The following is a 26,381-nucleotide window of genomic DNA, read 5'->3' as shown; positions in this document are numbered from 1 at the left end:
ATATATCAATTAGTAAAATATATAATAGTTACATATATAATTTTACAATTCACAATTAGTAACACATGTAAACAACAAAATTAATAATTTAAGCAACAAAATTGATTGAAAAATTTAAATAACAATAAAACATCATTTATTAGTATCTATTTCTTTAATATGCAGTTGAGTTCGATTCCAACAATTCCTAAATTTATAAAACCATAAACTAAACCGCGAAACCAAATCGAATCACATTTTACGGTTTAGTTTGATTTCATTGTGTTCAATTCGTGATTTAAACCGGAATCGCTTATACCCCATTAATTTCAATGCACTCATTGATGGACATTGGCTATGAACAATGATAAAGCTCCCTCAGTATTTTGTGACTTACTCATATTTATAATTTAGAAATAACTCTATCAATGTTTCTATCATCTTATATTGTAGGTCATATTTGTATGAACTTGGCAAAAATATTTCCCAAACTTGTATGCCTTACATAAAGATTTTAATTATGATAACACCTTGTTTACTCCTGTGGGCTATTTTTTTTTACTTTTAATTAAGTAGTATCTTATAGATTTAACTAATTGTATATTATTGAAGGAACCTTTATATATATATTATACTCTAATTAGAAAATTTCATTCAATTAAAATAAAAAATAATATTTTAATATTATTTTATAAAGTTTCATTAGTTAAGAACATGAAAATATAAAAAATTTAGAACAAAAGATCTTCTCTGAATAGTAGATTTTTGTAGTATTAAATGCAGCTTTAAAGGTAAGGGCTGAGCTAGTCGTATTTGAGGGTGTGTGCATGCAAACCCAAAAAACAATTGGATACAAAATCCTTATGATTAATATTTTTTATATCGTATATAAAAATTGCATTCATGACCGTAAAATTTTCATATTCTAATAAGTGTTGTGATAATCAGATTGGATGGAGTAATCGACCGATTTGACCACTGATCGGACTTGAAAACGGTTCTGATTTGTAGTTTTAACCGAATGAGAGTTTGACCGCTTTAAACCGGAGAAATTCCGGTCCGAATACATTAAACCCGGTTGAATCGGAATAACTCGGGAATTGAACCAGACGGTTCACTTAAATTTTTTAAAAAATAAAACATTACTCTAATGTCCATAAAAGGATGTAAATATATTATTTCAGTATAATTACTACACATAAATATTAATTATAAAATTTTGAATTGATACATAACTATATATTTATATATAAAAATGATAAATTATATATGAAATCATCCGATCCGACCGTACGATTTAACCGTTTAAACTGGTTAAACCTAATACGGGACATCTTTCGGTTTGATGTCCGGTTCGGGTTTCACAATATTGATTCTAATACATTTGAATCATCGAATGCAATTTGTATTCACACTCCTTGGTCACGGATTCAAGTATATTCACATTTTAGTAAAATTACACAAACTACTCTTCCATATTTTGTTCTTACATAACCCACCCTGTACATTATACGAACTATCCTTGTCAGAGATATAAAAGTGTAATTATGTGCAATGAGTGTAATTAAGTTAAACAAAATATTGTATATTATGTAGACAAATTCAAATAGTATAAGACTCACTCTTTATTATTTTTTGATTTATTACAAAATATATTTATAATTCTTAGAAGTTGTTTAAATAAGTCTTATTTTTTGTAATGAACCAAAAATAGTGAAGACGTATTGCCTCTTATACTATTTGGACTTGCCTATACAAAATACAATATTTTGTTTAATTTAATTATATTCATCACACGTTTTTATTTAAAAAAATACATTTGCATCTCATGCAGTGGTAGTTAGTCTAATGTATGTCCAAAACTATGAATGACTTGTGTATGGACAAAACATATAGAGATAATTTATATAATTTCACTAAAATTCAATGAATGTAAGTGTAATTTATTCTATATTAAACGTTGATAGCGCTAAGAATACAAATAAATGCAAAACATGTACCACCATTTATTAGGTTCATAAAGACGAAGTTTTCTTTATTATTTGCAAGTCTAATCTATGACGTGATCTTTGTAATAATACAAATACAACTATATATATGGTTGCAATTATCTTAAATTTTAGGACATATATTTAGCTGAATTTGGGTAAAAAATTGTGCCAAATTTATGTGTTAAAATGAGGAATACTTTGCAGCAAATGTCATTCATATTGGTTTATTTCCTCTACTTGTAATTAGTATGTTATAGTTAAGGCTCATTATATATTATCTCAGAGTGAGAATTCTATGAAAAAATGGAGAGACGATTAATTTTTTCCTTTGTATTTTAAAGATAAAAGTGTAATATCATTTTAAATAATAAAGATATAAATATTAATGTATGTTATTTTTTCTTTATTTGTATATAATATTTATGTCTCCATTAATGAAGGAGAGTCTCACTTTGTATCTCAAAAGAAAAAGCATTATATAATTATATATACTATGTAAAAGTAATGAAATATTAACACTCGAGTAATTAATTGATGGCAAAATTAACTTCACAACATTTTTAATTGATATTACGGTTTTGCTTTTAGCGATCGAAATATGGTGTTGTATGCAATTATTGCTATTTAATAATTTAAATTAAAAAGGGTAACCACCAAACAACTTATCATGGATAAGAAACTAATCTCTTTCGGGTGTGGCAGACTCTCTCAAGAAGTGTCACTTTCAAATTAAACTCGTAACCTTTAACCTTTTAGTTATTTTGAGAATTTAGCAGAGTCTTACACTACTTATGACAAACTATTTTAATTTTATGTGAGAACCATAAAATAATCAGGCTCTACTCTCAATTTAGACTGTTCAGCAGATCTAATATTATAGATTGTGTGTATGAAATAACATATTAGAAGTTTGATATTAGCATTGTTTTATTGATCATTTATTGTTGACTTATAGTCACCAAAAAAATGTCTGTATTCAATATTTGGGTGAACTATGTAAATCATATTTATCCATTGATTGGATAATTAAATAAAACTACATTAGACATTGTCATTATCAAATGAATTTATAAACAATCAAAGTAAAAATGCTATTAAAAGAAAGTAATTAAATTTTATATTACAAACAAAAGTCAGCAACCAACGAGTGTTGGTTCAAGTGGTACATGTTTGATTTCCCTTAAGTATGATCTCAAGCTCGAGTCTTGTGAATGAAAAAAATACTCGTTGGGAGATTAGCCTCACATACATGTGGATGTTCCCGGCTAGGACAGAATTGTCTCCAGTGCGAGGATACATGTGGGAAACAAAAAAACAAAAGTTAGCAAAAATCAAAGAATTAATTTAGGTATTCCTTCTCAAAGTAATTTAAATTTTATAGAAATTGTTAATTAAAAAAAAATACAAGATAAGAGAAATGCTTTCATTTTTCACATTCATTTTTTGTGTTGCAACTAATTTACTTGATCAAATTTGAGTTCATCACTTATGGTACTTTACATAGTTCTATGATTGTGAGGTGATTGTATTTTGGGTTAGCACCCTCCAATTAGATTGAGTTCAAATGAGATTCATTTTAAAAAGTATGTTCTATACATAGATTTGATTGTATAATAGAATATACCTATAAGCACTAATACTAATAAATATCTATTTTATATATAGAGGCATTCATTACTTTAAAATAAGTTTTTTAAACTTCACATCTTAACTATTAATTTTTAGAAAATCTAATGGTTTATAACTACTTACTAATTCAATTCATTAGATTTTCCAATAGTTAAGATGTGTAGTAAGTTTTATAAACTCACTCTTGAAGTAAGTAAATCCATTTCTTTTATACACACATTTGTTGCCGATTAATAATAGTTCAAAATCGAACCCAATAAGAGAGGATCACAAACCCTAAAATGAATTAATTCCTTATTTAAAATTGTGAAGAAATATCATTAGTAGTAGCAAAAAAGTAAGACTAAGGGACATGAAGAGGTACAAACCAAATAACACCGACTGAATCAAATTAAAAACATGTGCTTATTAATTTTTTAGTGTAATATCTATACAATGTCAGTGTAAAGATTTATACACCATCAATATATTATTTATCATTCGTTTATATTACTTTTATTGAAAAGTCTATAACAACTAAAAATGAACAATGAATAATGAACTAACACTATATCAAACTTTTACATTGTCATTGCCTATATTTTTCTATCTAATTTTTGTGTGATCAACTTATTAATATTTTTATTAGATTAATATACCTATACCGTATGATAACGAAGGATTGAAGGATTTCAGCTTTAGTTACTTGTTTGGGATAAAAGTTTAAAATTTGTACACTGATCGTCAATAAATGAATGATGAATGATTTGTTGTACATCATCCATTAATTTATATTACTTTTATTTAAGAGTCAATGATGGTTAATAAATCAATGATAAATAATTTGTTCACAATATAAAAAACACTTACAAGATCAATGTATACGTATTAAACAATTTTGCATAATTTCTTTATTCTATCGTTATACTTGCAACTCCAATATTAATACTAAGCTTATTCTGATTTCTCGAATATTAGATGCCTATGGTGAGTTATCATTACAAAAATATTTTTTGTTTATCCTTTAGAAAAAATATAAAGTTTGTGGAAGATGTCAGATTTTGCCTATCTAACTAATTTTCTTAATATTTATCTAAACTATATATAATTTTATTTTGGACTCATCTGTGTGAAGTAACTAATCTTCTTAATAAACTTTGAGTTCATCACTTTTGGAACTAATCTACATAAACACACTTCTGTAAATAAAGCCCATGTGTTGTTTTTTAGTTTATCTCTGTAACTAATACATTTACATTTTAATTTGTATGTTTTCATAAATTACACTACGTACCAATAAGACGTTGGTCTTGTCGTGTTAGGTCCCGCTAAATCCTCATGATAATTAAAAAGTCAAGGATTCGATTCTTAGGAGCGACACTTATTAAGACAGATAGTTAAGAGATTAGCTCCTTATCCAAAAAAATAAAAATACATTTTGGTAGTATAAAAAAAAATTACAATAGGATACTATTTCATGTATATCCAAAGTAAGTCTTTACTCAAAAAATTAATACTGAATTGGTTGGGTGAGCATTGTGCCACATATCATATATTAATAATGTTATGTGTATATCAAAGGGGGACATCAAACACTAGGGAATGAACAAGATTAGATATGTTATCTTCCCTTTTTATTTCCTCAAAAGGAAGATGACAATGTTTCGTGTCAAACTTGATGTACAAAATTGATTATACAAGATGTTGCAGGAGAAGTTCCTATCCCTTCATTGACACTAGCAATAGCAATTTTGGCACAATATTACATCCAAATGGAGCACCAATAACTATTTCACAAATTTGACAATATTTCAAACTAAGATTATAAAACCAATAAATGTCCCTATGATTTTTTCTATTAACAAAACACTATTCCAGTTAGTTGTAATTGTTCCTTACGTCTAGATGAGCAAGACTTGGCATCAAATAATAATGGGACTTGAATAAAGTTGGGTCTATGATAAGTTCGAATTCAAAAATTAGACCTAGTCAATATTTAGGGTAATGTTCGAATTCAAAAATTAGAGTCAGTCGATATTTAGGGTCAGATGGGGGGCAAACATGACTCAACCCGTTCAATCACATGGTCGCTCACTCATCATGTTTGTATCCATTTTTATTCAATTATGTACAAAACAATGACACCTTTTTTTATCGAAAGTATCATTGATTCTCTAACTTTTTTCATCATATATATACATGATTAATTCTATATATACATATATAATTTTATATATCAAGTTACATATTCATAATAATAAGCAATATTGAAAAGGTTTTATCTAAAGTGAATATATATTGTATTTAATTAGTCTAGGGTCAGTTTCAGATTCAAAGACCGACTCAATCAACATTTATGGTCGGGTTAGCTTCGGTTCAAAGGTCAGATTCGGGTTCAAAAAAATGATTTCATCAACATTTAGGATCGGCCTAGGAACATATATAAGATATCACAAAAGTGTGTCATTTTTTCTAAGCAAACACATCAAGTGACTCTTATGATACATATCTTATGCTCCTGAAAACCGAAACACAACTAGTAAAGCAATTCACAAAAGATATCCCAACTAAAATAAATTAAACATAAATACTTCAACAAATTTTGTCATCTCTAACTAAAAAACAGTTTTTAATTAACCAGATCCACAGTACAAAGTTTATAATAAAACACAACATATAAATCCATAAAATACAACCACATAAGAACTGGTCTGTACACTATCCACCTGCAGAGAACATGCAAGTTATTGGAAGATATGCAAGCTGGTTTTAACACATCTATACCCCAATATCAACTAAGTTTTAGAAACATCAAAGGGTAAATAACTTCCTCAAGTAAAACCCTTATCCTCGATGTACCGCGAATAAAATATAATTTAACTCCCGGAAATCGATACCATATAATAAACTACAGAGGTTACAGAACATATACTATGTGCACATCTGATTGAAGCAAGAATCAGATTCCAATAGCAATGTTATGGTGTTAAGGAGGCACAAAGGCTTTTCCTTACCTTCAAGCAGGCTCTAGGAGCAGGAATTTTACTGTCGGGAGATTGGGGCCATAGGCATTGATGAGGGCTGGTTATAGTAGTTTCCATCTGAACCCTGAAAACCCTGATATGCACTCATTGGAGCAGGAGCAAAAGGGGAGGCAGCATTCAGTGAAGATCCGACCGGTAGATAGGCTTGCATTGCTGGCTGTTGTGCCACGCCATAGCTGTATGTCATACTGTTAAATGACCCAGCAGTCTGCATGAACTGCGGCAGTGAGTACTGCGGCATTGGTGGTGGTGGTGGCAATGGAGGAGGTGATGATGACGGTGGTGGTGGTGGTGGTGGTGGCAGTTCATTGGGAGAAAATTGCTGGTTGGTAGAAGATCCGTTATGTTGAACAGATTCAGGAAGTGAAAAGAGAGGAAGCGGTTGTTGTTGAGGATTCGGAGATGGTATATAAGATGACTGATCATTTTCAAGCTTAAGCCTCTTCTCGGAATGATAATCACTGGAAGACTCGTTTATCGGATTGCCGATAACACCTTCAGATGCCAGGGAGGATAGCACGTAAGACAGCATCTGGGCAGACGAAGTTGAAGCAGTCAGTTTCGCTGCCACTGCAGCAGCTGCAGACTTGCGTGTATTTTCCTCGACATGTCCAGGTTTTTGAGGAAACGACGCTTGCGGTGTGTACATCAATGGAGCTGATTGCTCCCTATCATCAGAAATAAAACCTCCAGATGCCATGGAGGTTTGAATTTCCTTCGAGCCCTGTTCGACCAAGGACTGAACATTGTTGCCATTCAGTAGTTGTCGACAGGTATTATTAGCCTGTTCTGACTGAACACGTGCAGCCTGAAATAAGAACACAAACACTCAGATTTTGATTAATTGAATATACTTTTCTTATTTGGTCCCCAGTAGCACCCTTATAGGACTGAACTAAAAAATTGATAAAAGGGATATTTAAAAAAAACCGCTATCCACCCGAAATAAAAATCCAATTATTATATTATTGTTGATATGGTCAAAAATTATAAGATCAATGCAACAGCTATGTTTAAAACATTGAGAAAATAATATGTTAGCTTTTAATGGGAAAAGATGTGTACAGTTATTATTATTCTTCATTTCTTCGAATTGCTGTGTATATTAATACCCATTGGTGGTTAAGAGTTTTTCCAATAGTGTAATAAAATATGAGTGCAAATAAAAATATGATATTATAACAAACAAATTGACAATTATCAACCATAAGGTATTGAGGACCCTTCCACCAATAGGAACATCTTTTCTATGAATAAAACTGAAACAAAGAACACAATGTAGAATAAATATAGGAACAAGAGAAGCTGAAAATCACAGCAGAAAAACAAGGCTCGTTTTTTTCGGTTGTCCTACAGAGGCTGGTCTTTTATTTTCTTCGCTTTATTTCTCCAGATGATAAAGCACTAATGTTCCTCAGAAAAAAGGTACTTATAACCATTGAACTTCAGATAAATGATAGGTCTTTTTTAGTGTTTATGTTATTGGGCTTAAAATGAATAATGAGACTTTGGCATGTCATATATATATATATATATATGAAGTATAGTCATATAGAAAATAAGAGCAACTATATAACTACTGAATGAATTCGGATAAGTTCCAAACCTGAATCTGGCTACGGATTTGACCAAGCTTGATTTCCTGAGGAACAAAACCATGTCAAAGTTGCATAATATAGGCGTCAGCACTTTTGCAAAGAAAAATTTAGTCGTTACGAAATAAACCTGATCGCGGAGAGCCTCTCTCAGGTGAGACACAAGGGTAGCTCTTGATGATTCTATTGCAGTTAGTTGTTCAATGCAGTCCCTCAGTGCAGTATTTTGCCCCTCAAGCTCATCCACTAGTGCAGATCCATGGAAGTTCCCTACTCATTGATGATTAATATAGCCAAAGATATCAACTACTATTCCGACTCAATCAAACATGATTAACATAGCCAATGATATCAACAAGTATTGCGACTCACTCAAACACAATAACTAAACAAACTGTATTAATGAATTTTTTTACTTAACATGACAACAATTATGGTATTGTTTGATCCATGTATCTAACCCTACCTAATCGGATAAAGGCTTGGTTATTGTTGTAACATGACAACACATACACCAAGTGCATGAGATGAATAGGTGGTTTAACAGAAAGCTAAACAAAAGATACCGGCTCGAGCTGCAATCAATCACCAAAAACATGATTCAGAACAAAGGTTAACTCTTAACTTTTTCAGAATTGTAGTTTTTGATAAACCCCGATCATGTCGTGATTCATGTAGTCAACCCAACTAGTAGGATAAAAAACTTCCTAGAAAATTGCATCATAGCCTATTTTCTCTCTCTACTAACATCTATTGAGTGATACGACTTTTATCGTTTTTTTCATCCTACATATCGAAACCAAGGATATTGAAAATATTTTAGCCATCATCTTTTTTTTATTATATACTTTAGACAGCTTCTTATAGCTTGTACCATTTTCTAAAATAATTCAAGGGGTAGTAGTTGTGATGAAGAAATGATATCATGAGTCATGACCTCTACCTAGATTAATGAGGGTCGAAAAGTTATCCGTGTTACAGAATTTTCTCTTCCTCTACATTTCATCAATAATTAGTTAACCCAAATTTGCATTTTGCATCCAAACTGAGTTGGCTACTTCGAGTAAAACCAAAAACACTAATGAACCTTTCGGCATTCAGGTAGTACATATACAATAATAAAATAAAACCAGAATCGAGTTATTCATACGCAAGGCAGAACACTCACTCACTCATGGATGAATCACAAATTCACAATTACTAAGATATGCAAAAAAATATAAGCAGTTGATCGCACCTGAATTACTATCATGACCGATTTCCTTATCTGCTTTTTCGAGACAGATAATAGCATTCCTGCATTTACTCAACACAGCATCTTCATCTGTCTGCTCTCCATAAATAACACGATAACCAGAAACTATTTTCTCCAACACATTCCCAGCAGATGGCCTCTGCGAAAGGTTAGAATTAAGTACAGGATGAAGACAGTATATGCACAAAATCGAATAAAAAATTACAGAAACTATTACCAGTTTCATGTTCATAGGTTTCACATCACGGCGGTTATTTTCCACATGCCTCCCAACGAACTCTTCCTTAAGAAGTTGACCACGTGAACCGAAAACCTTTCTGTCTTCCCATATACCAATCTGCATAAAGGAGAAAGTGACTGTGTAACCCAATTTTTATACCAATGGCATTGTTTAACATAATTTATTTTACTACAAACAGTTAAAGTGTAATAGAAACTTGAACCAAGAAATAAATTACATATTTTATCAGCGTTCAATTATGAGTGATTGAAGAATGCTAGAATCAGTGTTTTAAATTGCGGTTGTAGTCCAATTGCAGGCACGGTTGCGGTTGCCGCGATTGCTGTTATTGCGGCCGTTGCAATGCGGATTGCAACCGTTGCAGTGTGAATTATTTTGTGAGTAAAAAAATATTTTTGAAATCGATGCGGCCCAAATACAGTCCAATGTGGTTGCATCATTGTGATTCAGTGTCACACCACATTTGCGGTATGATACGGTTGTTGCGGTCACTATCAATGAATCAACCAATGAAGGTAAAGTGAGTTGAAGCAAAGGGCAATTAGAGTAGTGTTAATTATGCATTATAGTTAGCCTTTGTATTCTTTCTTATTCTGTTTCAGCTCCTATATATATGGACAAGTTATTCAACATTAATCAACAATTGAATAATAACAAATTTAGTTTTTATTTCTCTCTTTCTCTTCTATCTCTTCTATCTCTCTGATTTCTTCTCTCACTCTCATTTCTCCTCTAAGCTTCAATTAAGCTTTTCTAACATGGTATCAGAGCCATGAGCAAAGATTCAAGCTAAACAAACGAACACGGTTCACTTCTGTTATTTATCGAACTCACAAAGGACTCATATTCAGAAGGAAGACCCTCCAACACTAGCCGAACTTGTTCTCTCCCAGAGATAACTTCACTGATGGCAGTTAATGAGTGAACAAGAGCCTTGACGTGGGAGACAAACTCAGAGATAGTTTGAGTGCCCTTCTTCAGAGTACGAAGTTCCGAGAGCAACAATTGACTCCTAGCACAAATCAAACGAGTCAAAAAATGTGTGAACTTCATCCCATATTTGCCATGCATGACAAAGGCCTAAAACTCAGGATTGCACATTCTCAGATAATGATTGTAGCAGCCAAAAGACAAGATTTTGATCATGTTCTTCCCACTGAAGAAATGCAGGATTCACATGGCCAACATCTCGATCTTCCTCAGATAAAAATCGCAGAGGCACTTGTGGATTAACCACAAACCATTCAAGACGATGAGAAGCAATAACTACTTCAACCTACTGCGTCCACAGAAAGTAATTTTTCTCACAGTTTTGCTGAGATCACCTGAGTGAATGAAACCGTCTGAGGAGGAACAACCTACAATGGACGAGGTGATGACACAAACGTATAATCCTCCATGGGTGAAAGGCTGAACAATCAGTGAACCAATCAACAACAAACTGAACCAGCAACAGCTCAACAAATTCAGCAAGAAACAATTCTAATTAATTGAAAATCTAGGTAACACTTCACTCTAAAAACATAATCAACTTATAATAGTGATGAAGTAACAAATCAACTCATCAAAGGAAGTCTTAGGTAACGCAGCAGAGATGATACCGTCCACGAACCAAACAGATCTTACCCAAAAAAAACGAAGGAACCGACAGTGATGAGAACACAGAGATCGCGACGAATAGAAGCGAGCATGAATCAAGCAATCTCACCAAAACGAGGCAACTGACGACGGAGAATCATCAACGAACGAAGCTAAAAGAAGCAACGACACGGAAAACACGACCTCCGGCAACAAAATCAGTGACGAAACACAACTCCACAACAAACAGCAAGAAGAAGATCAAACTGAAACCCTAGGTCACGAACCAATGACGAATCTTCAAAGAAACATGATGAAATTCGAACAAGCAAAATCAACGGAAGTTCAATCCGAGAAATTGCAATGAATCAACAAAGAATCATGATCTCAATCTTAATCACAGCGAAACCAGGAAAGAGAAGCTCTAGATACCATGGCTCATGAGACTTACTTAGAGCGGATTCACCCTCTAGTCACTGAAACTTTTTCTGTGAATGTGGCTCATTCGTCTGTTAAGCCTCGTCCAACGGCTCCTTCACGTGTTCCACAACAGACTTATGATGTTCCTGGTTCATTCATGCCTCATTCTCTTGTTCCACAAGGAGTTCATTCGGGTGTTGATGTGTATGGACTCCCTGACTCTTCCTCTCAGTTTCCTCATTTTTTTGGGAGAGGTAAAGGTCACGGTTTTGGCAAGGGAAGAGGGGGCAGATTTCGGTTTGGTAGAGGCGGAGGTGGTGTCAGGTGTTAGAAACCTGGATATCAGGCCCTCCAGTGTTGGTATAGGTTTGATCTGGTTTTGGGAACACAATAGCAGGTTGTTTCGGCTCAGCATCCTCCAGCCCCATCCTATGTGGGTCTACATCCTTCTCAGCAGTCGTATCACTCTGTTCCTCCCCAATATGGATTTTCTCAACCATCTGCCTCGCATCCTCCTGGTTATCCTCAGACTTCGATTTTGGGTCCTGCCCCTATGCACTCCTCCATGCCTTCTTATGGAGCTCTTCCTCAGCAACCACGACCAAGGATATAGTCTCGTGCAATGGTTATAGAGCCACATGCCTACAATTCTCAGCTTCGGTATCCTGATTTGGGGGCCACACATCATATTACTTATGATGCTTCCAATATTATGCATCAGACTAATCTTTCTGGAGCAGATCAGATTCATATGGGAAATGGTTCTGGTGTTCCCATAACAGGTATCGGTGTATCCACTTTTTCTTCCCCTTGTGTCCCTACCCATACCCTTACTCTTAATAATCTGATTTTGGTCCCTTCTTGTAAAAATATAAAAGAAAGAAGATTTTAAGGAAAAAGTTTCTTAACAGAAATCTTTATTTTGTAATGTAATTTTGTTGAATTAAAAAGTACAAAGCATATCCCTATTTATAGCAGAGGGAAAACAAACTAAACCAGAAGCAAAGGAGGTGATGTGAACAAGTCACCCCCTCTAACTAACTAAATCAGTTACTGCAATAACCAGTAACTGAACCAAAGCTACTAACTGTTTGAGATAGGTGTTAAAACAGTTAGAGTTTTAACTAATTCTCTCTTAACAAGTTAATTGAAACTGAGTTTCAATTTAACACTTATAGTCTAATATACCCCCTGAAACTGAGGATAGTTTGACTAGAGAGGCTAAGTCAACTACTCTGAGTTGTTTCCTTAAAGCTAGAAATCTAGTCGTAGCCAGAGGCTTGGTGAGTACATCAGCTGTCTGAAAATCAGAGGGGATATGCTTCACTACAAGAGACTTGGCTTGAATCTTATCCTTTACAAAGCCTCTATGTGCTTGGTCCTGTTGTGGAGAACAGGATTATGAGTCATAGCAACTGTGCTTAAATTGTCACAGAGAATGAGAGGAACTTAATGAGGATCCTTGAGTTCTGAAAATAAAGACTCAGCCCAAATCATTTCTTGAGAAGCTAAAGCACAACTTCTATATTCTGCTTCAGTGCTGGATCTGGAAACTGTCTGTTGTTTCTTTGACCACCAAGTTATGATATTGGGGCCAACAAAAAAGCAAGCCTCTAATATAGACTTCCTATCATCAAGATCTGTGGCCCAATCTACATCACATAAGGTAGTGAGATGAATAGGCAGAGTGGGAGCTGCAGCAACCTTAAGAAGAATTCCAAGCAGTGGTTCCTTGCAAATATCTTAGGATCCTTTTTATTGCAACCCAGTGTTGTTCAAGGGGCTGACTCTTAAATTGGTAAACTTTATTAACACTATAGGTTAGATCAGGTCTGGTTATTGTAGCATACTGAAGTGCTCCAACTACTGATCTAAACAGAGTGAGATTGTCAAAGAGTTTGGAGTCATTTTTGGACAACTTGCAGGTAGTGGCCATAGGTGTTATGCTAGGTTTAGCAGAGTCCATTTTCGCTTTCCTAAGGAGATCTTTGATATACTTTGTTTGGGAAAGAAACAAGGATCCATTTGGCAAATGTTTAACCTCAATGCCGAGAAAATAGTCCAAGTTCCCAAGCTTTTTAAGAGCAAAGGCAGAGAGATAAACTTAACAATTAGTTGAGAGATTGTTGACCTTGATGATCCAGTCACAATAATGTCATCAACATAAACTAAGATAAATGTTTGATAGGTACTAGTGATAGAAATGAACAATGAATTGTCGTATTTACTGTTCTGAAATCCCAGCTGAATTAAAGTACCTTTTAGTTGTTGAAACCATTGTCTAGGGGTTTGTTTAAGTTCATAGATAGCCTTGTGTAACTTGCAGACAATGTTGTTATCACCATTCTGAAATCCAGTAGGTTGAGTCATGTATACCTCTTCATGTAGAACATCATTAAGAAAGACATTTATATCAAGTTGTTGAATAGTCCACCCATAGGTTACAACTAGTGAGGAGTATCCTAATAGTAGTAGGTTTGACTACAGGTGAGTAGGTCTCATTATAGTCAATACCTTGTTGATGATAAAAGCCCTTGGCCACAAGTCTGGCTTTATATTTATTAATGGAACCATCAGGATTTTCTTTAATTCTGAAAACTCATTCGCACCCAATTGCCTTCTTGTGAGGAGGTAGAGGAACTAAGGACCATAGTTGACAAGATCGAGATCTTACGTAAGATCGGAAGGGGTAGATGAAAACGTAAAACGTGTGATCGTAACACGGATCGTAAGATCCTACCAAATATTGATTTTTTTTATATGTACATATACACAAGATAATAAAAACTTCAGCTTTCTCTATTGCTATAAATAACAAAATTAACAAGTAGCACTTGATAAAACTTAAACTTCAACATCAAAATATATTCATATTAAAGTATTAGGTCTCATATAATTGCAAAACTAACATGTCAACACAATCAACTAAAGTGTTTGCAGCAAAAAATACCAACAAGTATTAGAACCTAATATCTAAATCAATAAATCAAATCACGCAAGGGCATATCAAGATAATCATCTTCATTGACTTCTTCATCTTCATTAATGGTTTTTGTTCAAATAAGAGAGATAAATTATAATATTTTCACAAAGAACACAGTAAGTATGTTGAAGATGAAGAAGGAAAATTTACTGATGATGAAGATAAGAGAAAGTTCTGGACTTCTTTCACATGGATATTAATTTCTACTATGGTATATTTTTTATGTTGCTATTTAGGGTTTTGGGTGGGTCAAATGATTTTGGGCCATGGGTTTCCTTTCTATTCGGGTTTAGAAGATTAGGATTTTACAATTTGGGGCTTTTGCAAAAAAAAAAAAAAACAGTAACTCGTAAGATCTTTCCGATTTCACGATCCTACGGTCTTCCCCGACGATCTCACCAGCAGTGGTGACATCGCATTCAAAGTGGGCACGTGACTCGCTAACTCTTGAAAACTCGTAAGATCTACCGATCCTACGAGTTAACTCGCGAGTTTAACTACTATGCTAAGGACTAAGTTCCCAATTTAAGAAGAGCATTATACTCCTCTTGCATAGCACTTTTCCAGACAGGATCAAGCACGGCTTCTTTGAGGGTTCAGTTTGAACAAGGAATAGATTGGCAAGGCTGGGAAGAATGGATTTATTTATTCCAACTTTTGACCTAGTTGTTATAGGATGAGAGGAGGTTGGAATGGGCAGGATAGGTAGAGAGAGATGTATACAATATGTATAAAGCAAAAAGAGAGCACAACAAAAGGAGAGAGAATAAAAAAACATCTACAGAAAGCATATTTTGTTCAAAGAAGATAGAGTGACCATAATTTTATCAAAGAAAAGAACACAGTGAACATGAGTTTCTCTTTCTATATGGGTTTAGAAGGTTGAGATTTTACAATTTGGGGCTTTTACCATAAAAACATAAACTCGTAAGATCTTGGGCGATTTTACGATCCTACGATCTTCCCCGACAATCTCACTAGCGGTGGTGACATCGCATTCAAAGTGAGCACGTAACTCGGTAGCTCTTAAAAACTCGTAAAATCTACTGATCCTACAAGTTAAATCGAGAGTTTAACTACTATGATATGAGGCAGTGGCCATTAAAGCAAATGATATCATGTAAAAAGATAAAAGAAAAAAGCTTTTGAAGAAAAAGTTTCTTAATAGAAATCTTTATTTTGTAATGTAATTTTGTTGAATTACAAAGTACAAAGCATATCCCTATTTATAGCAGAGGGAAAATAAACTAAACCAGAAGCAAAGGGAGGTGATGTGAAGTTGTGAACAACAAGTCACCCCCTCTAACTAATTGAATCAGTTACTGCAATAACTAGTAACTGAACCAAAGCTACTAACTGTTTGAGATAGTTGTTAAAACAGTTAGAGCTTTAACTAATTCCTCTTATCAAGTTAATTGAAACTGAGTTTCAATTTAACACATGTTCTCTAATACTTCTATAACTAAGAATCTGGTCAGTGTGCGTCAGTTTGCTAAGGATAATTCTGTTTACTTTGAGTTTCATTCTCACTACTGTTATCAAATCTCAGGTTGATAATTCTATTCTTCTACAAGGGACTGTTGGACCTGAAGGGTTGTATGTGTTCAACAATCTTCGTCTTGTTGTATCCGAGTCTGCCTTCACTACTAATACTGATAGTTGTTCTATAGGTTCTGGTTGTAATCTTGTTGTTTCTTCACATAAACACTCCAGAGATGATATTTTGTACTCTTTGTGGCATTCTAGGCTAGGACACCCATCCAACCTAGACACTACTTCCTCTCCCACGGTTTTGTCCTTGTCGTCTGAGGGTGTGTCTCCTTTGTCTCCAGATGTGTTTACATCCTCTTCCTCCCCTTCGGTACCCCACACTGTGTCTATTCCTCCTCATAATTCTCACCATTTGCTTACACGGTCTAAAACATGTTTAGTCTAGACACCTTCCTGCTCCAAGTGTCTTCACTGCTTACATTGAACCCAAGTCTGCCAAGGCAGCCTTGTCTATTCCTGAGTGGCGGTATGTCATGGATGCTGAGTTTGATGCTTTGATGAAAAACTAGACTTGGACCTTGGTTCCTCTTCCCTCACATCGTAAGGCTATTGGCTGTAAATGGGTGTTCAAGGTGAAACAACATCTTGATGGTGCTATTGATAGGTACAAAGCGAGACTTGTGGCTAAAGGGTTTCATCAAAGAGGTGGTTTTGATTATCATGAGACATTCTTCCTGGTGGTGAAATCGGTCGCAGTTAGAGTGGTTCTTACTTTAGCTCTAACTCATGGTTGGGATATTCAAAAAATTGATGTTAACAATGCCTTTCTTAATGGAGCCTTGGAGGAGGATGTGTACATGCAACAACTAGAGGGGTTTAGAGTTGTTGATACTACTCTGGTGTGTAAGTTGAACAAGGTTACTTATGATCTTCAGTAGGTGTTGAGAGCATGGTTTGACAAGCTTGCAAGAACTCTATTATCCTTTGGGTTCAGGAAGTGTAGATGTGATCATTTCTCTTTATTATGATCAAATCCACTTGCAAGCTATTTCTCCTTTGTTATGTGGATGATATTATTATCATAGGTACTTCTTCCCTTATCAAACAACTCATTGATAAGATGAACTTAGCCTTTGCTTTGAAGGATTTGGGTGCCTTGGACTACTTTTTGGGGATTGAGATTCAAAAACATCGTAATGGTTCTCTTCTTCTTACTCAGTCTAAGTACATTAAAGACTTGCTTCAGCGGTTTCATATGGATGATCTGAAGAGTCTACCTACGCCCATGGTTGCAGGGTGTAAACTTACTAAGCATGGTAGTAATTTCTTGGAAGATGGAAAGCTATATCGATCTCTTGCTGGTGCGTTGCAATATGTCACTATTACTCGGCCTGAGATATCCTATTGTATTAGCAAGGTGTGTCAGTTTCTCTCTCAACCTTAAGAGGAACATTGGAAGGCTCTTAAAAGGATCCTTCGGTATCTCAAAGGCACTCTTCATCATGTTTTGTTGTTACGACCTGCTTCCTTGTCTCATCCTCTTCCTCTCTATGCTTATTGTGATGCGGATTGGGCTGCTGATCCGGATGATCGGAAGTTTGTATCTGGTGCTTCTGTTTATCTTGGTCCCAATCTTGTCTCTTGGTGGTCTAAAAAGCAAGAGTCGGTTGCTCGTTCAACTGCTGAGGCTGAGTACAGAAGTTTAGCTGTTGCTGCTAGTGAAATGCTTTGGATTCAAAGTATGCTTCATGAGTTATAGTTTCAGGCTACTACTCCTGTCATCTATTGTGACAATATGAGCATTGTTTTACTCTCCAAAAATCCGGTTCTACACTCTAGAACCAAACATATTGAGTTGGATCTGTTTTGGGTTCGAAAAAAAGTTATCAGCAAACATCTTCATGTTGAGCATGTTTCCTCTGATCATCAGGTTGCTGATATTCTTACCAAGGCTCTCTCCTCCTCTATATTTGCTATCCTCATAGACAAGCTTCGGGTTACTGATGGTTTTTCTACTCAACCTGCCTAGATGTCTGGATGGCTCAGGATTCATGGGGCATATTAGAGTAGTGTTGATTATGCATTATAGTTAGCATTTGTATTCTTTCTTATTATGTTTTAGCTCCTATATATATGGAGCAGTTATTCAGCATTAACCAACAATTGAATAATAACTGATTCAGTTTTCATTTCTCTCTTTCTCTTCTCTCTAAACTTCAATTAAGCTTTTCTAACAGGGCACATTATTTCAATTGAGTTACTTCAAATAACCACTATCAACTTAGGACAACCAAAGAATGTTTCTCCAAACCTAGGATGTGGCTGTATGACAGCCACTCAAATACCACCAGCTAACAGGCCAACAATAAACACAATAACGCACAACAAGTGTACGACAAAGTAGTTATTCGGGACACAATATATGAATATCACAAAAACAATTTCGAGAATCATAAGGAACATGTTAGTTATAGAGTCAGAGGAGATCGTGTAGTCCTTTTGTAACAGTCTCACATTAAAATCCTAACTATACTGCAAAAGTATACACCCGGACTTACAGAAGTGTCTATCATGAGATGTTTACCCTAGTAGTAGAGATGAGCATGATGATGGTTGGGAATTGCACTATGCTAAACTAAAAATATCTTTCTCCATTGAGACTTTTGAGGAAGAGGTTTATATGGAGATTCTGAATGGATATGGTTCTAATAGTGAAAGGAATAAAGTTTGTAAGTCTAAAAGGTTTTATATAGGATTAGGGTTGAAGCAATCTCCTCGTGCATGAATTGGACGATTCACAAAAGCAATAGTGTCCTCGGGATACAAAGTTAACATGGTCACATTCTCTTCTTTAAACATACACTATGTATGCTCAAAAAAAAGTCAAGGTGTATACATAGATGATGTCTGTGAAGTTGTATCATGTTTAGTTATTGTTTTGCATGCATTTCGAAGCTCCTTTGGGCTTTTAACTCCATTTTTATTATCTTTTCTATTAGTTCGGAACTTCGGGTTAAGCATAAGTTATTTGGTGTTTTGTGCAGGATCAATGATAAATGATCCAAAAGAGGTAGAAATCAAACTACGAGAGAAGAGGAGCTCAATTGAACTGAAAAGAGAGTCAAAAGCTGAGCAAGGAGTGCAAGTCAAAGAAACACAGCTTGGCCGTGTATGCCACCACTCTTGTGCTTTGCACAGAAGCAAAACAGAGCAAAATTGGTGATCATAGGTAAAAACATGCCTTTCTAGATGACAGTGAAAAAAATCTCTGAAAGACCCAGACAACTCACTTGCTAAGTGGAATGCTAAAGGGTGTAAAATAGTCAGAAACTCAGAATGTTAAAAGAATAACTAGTTATCATACTTTGGGAAATCTTAGTAGAGCATGCAGCTTAGGGCTCTAAATATTTTCAACATCATAATATTTATTTTTTACTACGAAATATGAATGACATGCTTGAGAAGTTAATTTATATGAAAATCAATGCATACTGTCTTCTTTTTCTAATGTTAATGCCTTTCATCAGTGAGACATGCACTTTTTTACACATGTTGTCTCAAGGCATTAAACCTGCCTAGCATCTTAACTTAAGATTCTTCAGGGTGCCTTTTGACTTTAACTGCCTTGATTCCGAGTACAAGCAAAAGTAAGGGAAGTTCGGCCAAAATAATAGCGACCAAAAAGACTTTACGTCGTACCTTTCCTAAATGATATATAGATAGAAGTACTAGTGAAAGTTTACACTGCACATGAATGTTCATACTAGAATGTCATGTTTCTGGGTATCCATTCAAAGTACAGTATCATACTAGTGTATCAAAACCAAACAGCTTAAACAATAAACTCTTAAACTTTTCCTTCCTTCTTTCTTTTAATTTGAACTTTTTGGTTGCTTCAATCATTTTGAGCAAAAGAGGTATTACATAACACAGAACAGAAACATCACATTTAGAGTTTTTGGAATAATTAGCAACTTGAAACTGAATAATGAGCAACTTGATTATCATTGATGGTCTCTATTAGGGCTGGCAATGAACCGAACAAACTCGGTATTTGTTCGAAATTCGACTCGTTATTTAGCTCAATAAACTTGGTTCATGAACCAATCGAGTTGAACTTGAGCTGGAAAATGAGTTCGTTAAATAAACAAGCCGAATTTGAGCTGGATATAGTTCGACTCATTAGATTCATGAGTTACCTCGATATATATATATAATTTTTTATGTTTAGTGTGACTCGTACATTATTTTTTATATTTATTAGTATAAATATATAGACAAGGTTATATATATATAACCAGTTTTTTTGTAAAATGAATTAATTTGAATTTTCCAAATGAACTAATTCGAACTGAGCCGAACAATTCGTTAATTTAACCGAGTCGAACTCGACCTAAAAAAATAACTCGTATCAAACTCAAGTCGAGTTCGAGCTGAATAAATCCTTATTGAGCTGAACAAATCCTTATCGAGTTGAACAGTGTTGAGCTCTGGTTCGACGTGGTTCGGCTTGTTTCCGGCCCTAGTCTCTATATGTATTTATATACATCATAACATAGCCAATCATCTAACATTAGGAGTAGGTAAGGAAACTAAGCATTTATATAATCAAATAAAATCATATATGACAGATAATATCTCAATAAAAGTAGGCATCAAAGAAAATTTTGCCAGTATACACAACAACCAAAGTTATACGTCTCTTTTAAATCACAAACTAAGAACATTTTGTCAGATCCAACTTACAACACAATTCTCAATGCTTTAGTTAATTTGCAAAAAAAACATAAGATATAATATATACAAGCATATCTCATTTAATAACTTAATACTTAAAAAAACGAATAATTAAATTACCAGACGAAGTGCAGCATTCCTCGCAAACTCATCGCCATTTGCAATCACATCTCGAAGAGCATCAGGAAGAACCTTCCAGAATTCACCTACAAAGTCAGAACCCTTTCTCCGGCTGTTCTGTAGGATATCATTTGCAAGATACAGAAATGCCAATCTCTTCTCACGAGGAGAACAATGAAATTGTCTCGCCCATGTTTCAACAACTTGTTTGGCCTTATTCATATGAAAAATACACCAATGTGACAAAGCTTAACCATATTAAGGATAAAAAACCAGCAGCAGCAAGATGTGAAATAAACCCTAAGAAAAATCAAAAGCATGCTAATGTGTGTGTATCTATGTGAGTGTGAAAGTATAAGTGTGCTTGTATAAGCAAATAGGCAGATGAATTCTGAATGGGATAATTAGAATTTCTAACCACATAGTAAAAATGAAACAATAATCATATTGCATTGTTTACTAGTAAATATAGAGCTTCTTAAACAATTTCTTATTTCAAGTAAATCAAGAAGGAAATGCGGGTGTTTAGAAAACCAGTTGAAGGAGGATTGCACCCCTGACAACATTACAACGCAAATGTTCCTCCTTCCGAATAAATTGAAACACAAATTCGGAGGAACATGCAATGTCAGTAAAACCAAAGCTAATCAAGAAGGAAATGCGGGTGTTTAGAAAACCAGTTGAAGGAGGATTGCACCCCTGACAACATTACAACGCAAATTTCCTCCTTCCGAATAAATTGAAACACAAATTCGGAGGAACATGCAATGTCAGTAAAACCAAAGCTAATCAAGAAGGAAATGCGGGTGTTTAGAAAACTAGTTGAAGGAGGATTGCACCCCTGACAACATTACAACGCAAATGTTCCTCCTTCTGAATAAATTGAAACACAAATTCGGAGGAACATGCAATGTCAGTAAAACCAAAGCTAATCAACAAGGAAATGCGGGTGTTTAGAAAACCAGTTGAAGGAGGATTGCACCCCTGACAACATTACAACACAAACGTTCCTCCTTCCGAATAAATTGAAACACAAATTCGGAGGAACATGCAATGTCAGTAAAACCAAAGCTAAATGAACTCAACAAAGTGGAAACATATAAAACAACTGCTTGAATAGTACAATAATGAACGTAAATACGAAAATACAAAGTAAGACCATAAAAAAATCTTGAAGGATACTCTCAATGCTGGTCTGAGAACCATTCAGCTTGGCCAGTTTTTCCACTAAAATCTGTGGATTGAATGTGCTACCCATCTTTCCAATTAGAGCTAGCACACCAAATCAGTTACAACACCGACTTTCCCAAAACTCTGCAGTGAAGAAAATAATGGAAACACCAACATTAGGATAAAGTCAATCTCCAGAAAGTAAATTCAAATAACGATGAAAAAATAATACAGATATATTTTGATTGATGCACAAGTATATACATAAGTTGTTCTAAAAAACCATGTAGGTTGACCACATTTGCCAAATAACCCTTCAAAACAAATTACCCCACAAAATTCACTTCAAATATCATGTTTCAACATCCGAGTGAGATAAACTTGAGGACCCTTGTAGGCATGAAAACAGTGTGATAACCAACTAATAGAGGTATCTTTCCCATAGAGAATCACCTTCATATATATTGAATACCAATAGAGTGTAGACTATAAGCAGTTAAGTAATCTACTAAAGACAAAACACGGTAATCTATTTTCATGATTGCATCAGTGTCTGTCTATTCTAGGTAATCTGATAACTGAAGGCAGAGCATTACTGTTAGACATGACGAGGTGGACCAAGCTCATAAAGAGGAAATGGCCCGTCAGTGGCTTGTTTATACTAGAAGGAAAAAAGGGAAAGTGGAGAACTTGACTGAACACCGTTAGGAATATTCGGCTGTAGCAGAGTATGCAATGATGAGTTTGTTAAAGAGGTTGTGTGGGTAAGGAGTCATGTGTGCAGGGTGGTTATAAGGTGTAGCGTGAGGAGAACAGCAAGCACGAGTAACGTGGGTTTAGGCAAACCAAATACTGAATTTTTGGATTAACAAATAAAGAAAATAATAGAGCGTGAGAAGTAATGTTTTAAGAAGCTGTATGCATAAATACCAGGGGCATTAATAAATTGTGTTACAAGTATAGAATTGAATGAGGATAAAATGTACTTTTCAATAAACAGAAAATACATAGAACACGAGAAAAAAACTGGTTTTCAAAATAATGTTACCAGAATTAAATTTTCTATAGAAAGCTAACCAGATAAGTCTATAAAGATATGTATAAAAAATATAAAAAAAGAGTAAACCTAAGCAATCAAAGTTATTAGAATAGTTGTCAAATTGTAAATCGTATCGAGAATCATTTCTTTAATTTTAAAATCATGAACTGTATACCCTAAGGTATAGCAGAATTCAAAAACACGTCAATTAATATATATATATATATATATAACACAGGATTCCCCCTTCCCCTTCACGAGAAAGGCGTACATAGCTCCTTTCCTTTGTGAGTCATCAATAGATCAGCTGTCTCTCTGAAGAGTTCAGTAACATCAGTGTTGTCTTTTGTAGTCCATACCCTCGGGATCTTCAAGAATGCAATCTTAAAATCTTCAACACTGTCTGTAAACAGGGCAACTTCTTCATGCGTTTATGCTTAATGTGCCACCCCATATTGTGGGGAATAGCCAAATTTGATGTGTAACCTATGTCAAGAACAGTACAATATTCGCAGATAACATCCCTCTTCCCCTTCTTCTTGGCCTTAGTAAACTTTAAAGTAATTGCTTGAATCCTTTTTTCGGAGGAATGAATTAGAGGGATAGAACAACCAAATTGAGTTTGTTCCGTAATGCCCCTTCGGTCCCTTCGATTTTTTCTTGAGAATTGGTGTATCGCACGATTTGTTGATATGGAATTACACCCTTTTGAGAAATTCATGCATTATTCAAAGCCATCTGCAATTCTTCACAAGATACAAATCGCTGGCATGCCGAATGTTATCAAATCTTGCAATTCGAATAGTGAATCATTAATCGTGTGATTCAGTAGTACGGAATCACACTGATTTGAGATGTTCATGCATGCTTTGAAGCCATCTGCAATTCATCACATGAGATGACACACTAGCTCGCCAAATGGTATCTAACGTTGTGATTTGATTCGTGAGTCGTGCGATTCAAACAACTATTTGTTAGGCAAAAAATTACTTTTTAGGCAAACAGCCCTTAACGTGACAAAATTATTTAATATATCTAATTAATTGGAAGCTTAATTCTTGATTTAATTATAAGAATGTAAAATAAAACTTTTATACATAATGTGACAAGTCATAATGCTCTCATGGAAGGAAAGGTGATATTTCCATTTAAATGGAATTAGATACATCCCAAATAGTTACAGCGAGACACGCACAAAGGACAGACAATCAATACACATGGAGGTGCGCGTGGAATTCACGCACACTCTTGCCAATATTAATGACATCAAACACAAGCGACAACCGAAGCACATAAAGGGAAAACAAACATATGAAAAAACATCAGAAAAATTAATGCGAGTAAATGCAGCAACACCACATATCAAATGCATATGACCAACCAGCTTAACTAAAGTGCAAGCCAAATCTTCTACTTTAGTCCACCAAGTTTCTTGGTAAAAAGCTTTTCGATTTCGTAAAATAATAAATTAATGACAATTATGCGAACATCATTTCCTCCAGCGTGAAAAATAATTCCCATTTAAGCACTGTCCTAGCTATTGACTGTGGACTTACACTGAAAGTCATGCAGTCCATGCTTCATAACCATATCAAAACACAAGAATTCAGAAACCACATGAATAGAACATATAATATATATATATATATATATAAAGAAAAAGAAAAAATTACACATACACACAACTTTGTTAGGGATTGCTATATCTCATTACCTGAGGAATTCAAAATAGTGAGAAAACCTACTGTTTCATAATTTTCTAGCAAAACAGTTCAATTCATCAACAGATAAACTAACGAAGTGCATAAAAGCAAAAAAATCCTCACAGTTCAATAATCCATTAAACAATGGGAAAAAAAGCATATAAAAATTAGCACTTGTCAAAGTATATAAAATTCAAATGAAAAAAAAAATCATAACAATCAATAAAACAAAACCAAATTGCTACGTATAAGAGTAAATACAAAGAGAATAAGAGAAATAAATAAAATGGAATTAAGAATTAAAAGAATCGAAGGAAAAAGAAAGGAACATACATAAGAGTAGTAGCGAAGAATGTGAGAGGTTAGAGAGAGAGAAAGAGAGAGTAACGAACCAAACAGTGGTTTCAGAATTTTGGTTCTTTTTATATTGTAACTTCCTGGACGAGGTTGTTTGTTAAGTTTTTAGTGTTTGGCTTTGGGTTTGGGTTTTGCTTCTGTGTACTTGTGCTGTGAGAGACGAAGCAAAAGGAGAGTGTTTTATTGTCAGGATTTTTGTTTTTTGTTTTAGAAAAATTATATCGATAATTTTAAAAAAATTTATACTATAGTTATATTATTTACTATTCATTTTTTCAATCATTAAATCTTTGAGAAAGCAACATTAAACAAATGATGAATAATATATTAATATATATTTAATATATTTTTTATACTATTATTATATATTTAATATATTTTTTGTATTTTAGGTTTCCCAAATTATCCTTCCCCGCAAATAATTAATTCGACAGGGTCCTTTTTGTTTCAGAAAATTTAAATCGATGTTGTCCAACCCAGTAGTATTTGTGTGTTGTTGTTTCAACAATCTTATTAATACAACATTCGTAATCAAATCAATTAAGATATTAGTATATATTATACTAATAATAACATTTAAAAATTAATAAAAAATATGTTAAATAATTTTATTTACTTCATTTCCTTAAAATAAAATGTGAGACTTGATGGTAAATCATGCATTAGAAGTATAAATATATATTGGTTATGTAATTGATTCTTGTATTTTGGTAAAGACTAAGTCACTCTCATAAAAATGTAATTTTAAATGAAAATTAGTTAACATAACTGATACAATTTAATTGAAAATCCGCATGTATGACCAATTTTGCTGATTTGGTTGTATAAATGGTATAACTAATATATTGTACCACTATAAAACCAAATCATTAATTTACTAGTTTAACCAATCGTTACATACTTTTTTTAATAATTAATATTTGTGGAAACTTTGGTATTTTCCATATCTAATGGACTTTTTAAATTTAATTATATATTTATATATTTTTATAATATATATATTATATTACTTGATTAATAATGTATATATGAAAATTTTATTTCGTAAATAATTAAAATTTATTATGAAA

At 33.9% G+C, this 26,381-nt stretch overlaps 2 protein-coding genes across 3 annotated transcripts in view; one reads left to right on the top strand and one right to left on the bottom strand.

Moving 5' to 3' along the window:
- The window catches only part of LOC109337204 (ABC transporter I family member 11, chloroplastic), a 28,772-nt gene extending 22,829 nt beyond the window's left edge, over nt 1-5,943 (top strand). Inside the window, exons 11-12 of the mRNA XM_019574126.1 lie at nt 5,557-5,563; nt 5,922-5,943. The gene's annotated coding sequence lies outside the window, so the exon portion shown is untranslated. The remainder of the gene's footprint in view (nt 1-5,556; nt 5,564-5,921) is intronic.
- Nucleotides 5,944-6,188: 245 nt separating this feature from the next.
- Nucleotides 6,189-25,482, bottom strand: LOC109337203 (UPF0400 protein C337.03-like). 2 transcript variants are annotated; one of them, XM_019574123.1, is made up of 8 exons: nt 25,347-25,482; nt 22,225-22,356; nt 21,043-21,290; nt 9,690-9,809; nt 9,455-9,611; nt 8,348-8,487; nt 8,229-8,264; nt 6,189-7,430 (listed from the first exon to the last, which is right to left on the bottom strand). In XM_019574123.1, exons 2-8 carry the CDS (start codon nt 22,298-22,300, stop codon nt 6,621-6,623), a joined length of 1,587 nt encoding a protein of 528 aa, XP_019429668.1. In that variant the 5' UTR covers nt 22,301-22,356; nt 25,347-25,482; the 3' UTR covers nt 6,189-6,620. The 2 variants fall into 2 exon arrangements, with proteins under 2 accessions (XP_019429668.1, XP_019429669.1); XM_019574124.1 differs by having other exon boundaries at nt 22,225-22,354; nt 25,286-25,478.
- Nucleotides 25,483-26,381: the final 899 nt, after the last annotated feature.

This window comes from Lupinus angustifolius, unplaced genomic scaffold (assembly GCF_001865875.1).
Source record: "Lupinus angustifolius cultivar Tanjil unplaced genomic scaffold, LupAngTanjil_v1.0 Scaffold_2_268, whole genome shotgun sequence".
Taxonomy (NCBI): Eukaryota; Viridiplantae; Streptophyta; class Magnoliopsida; order Fabales; family Fabaceae; genus Lupinus; species Lupinus angustifolius.
Note: the sequence above shows the minus strand (reverse complement) of the source record. Positions and strands in the feature narration are given on the sequence as shown.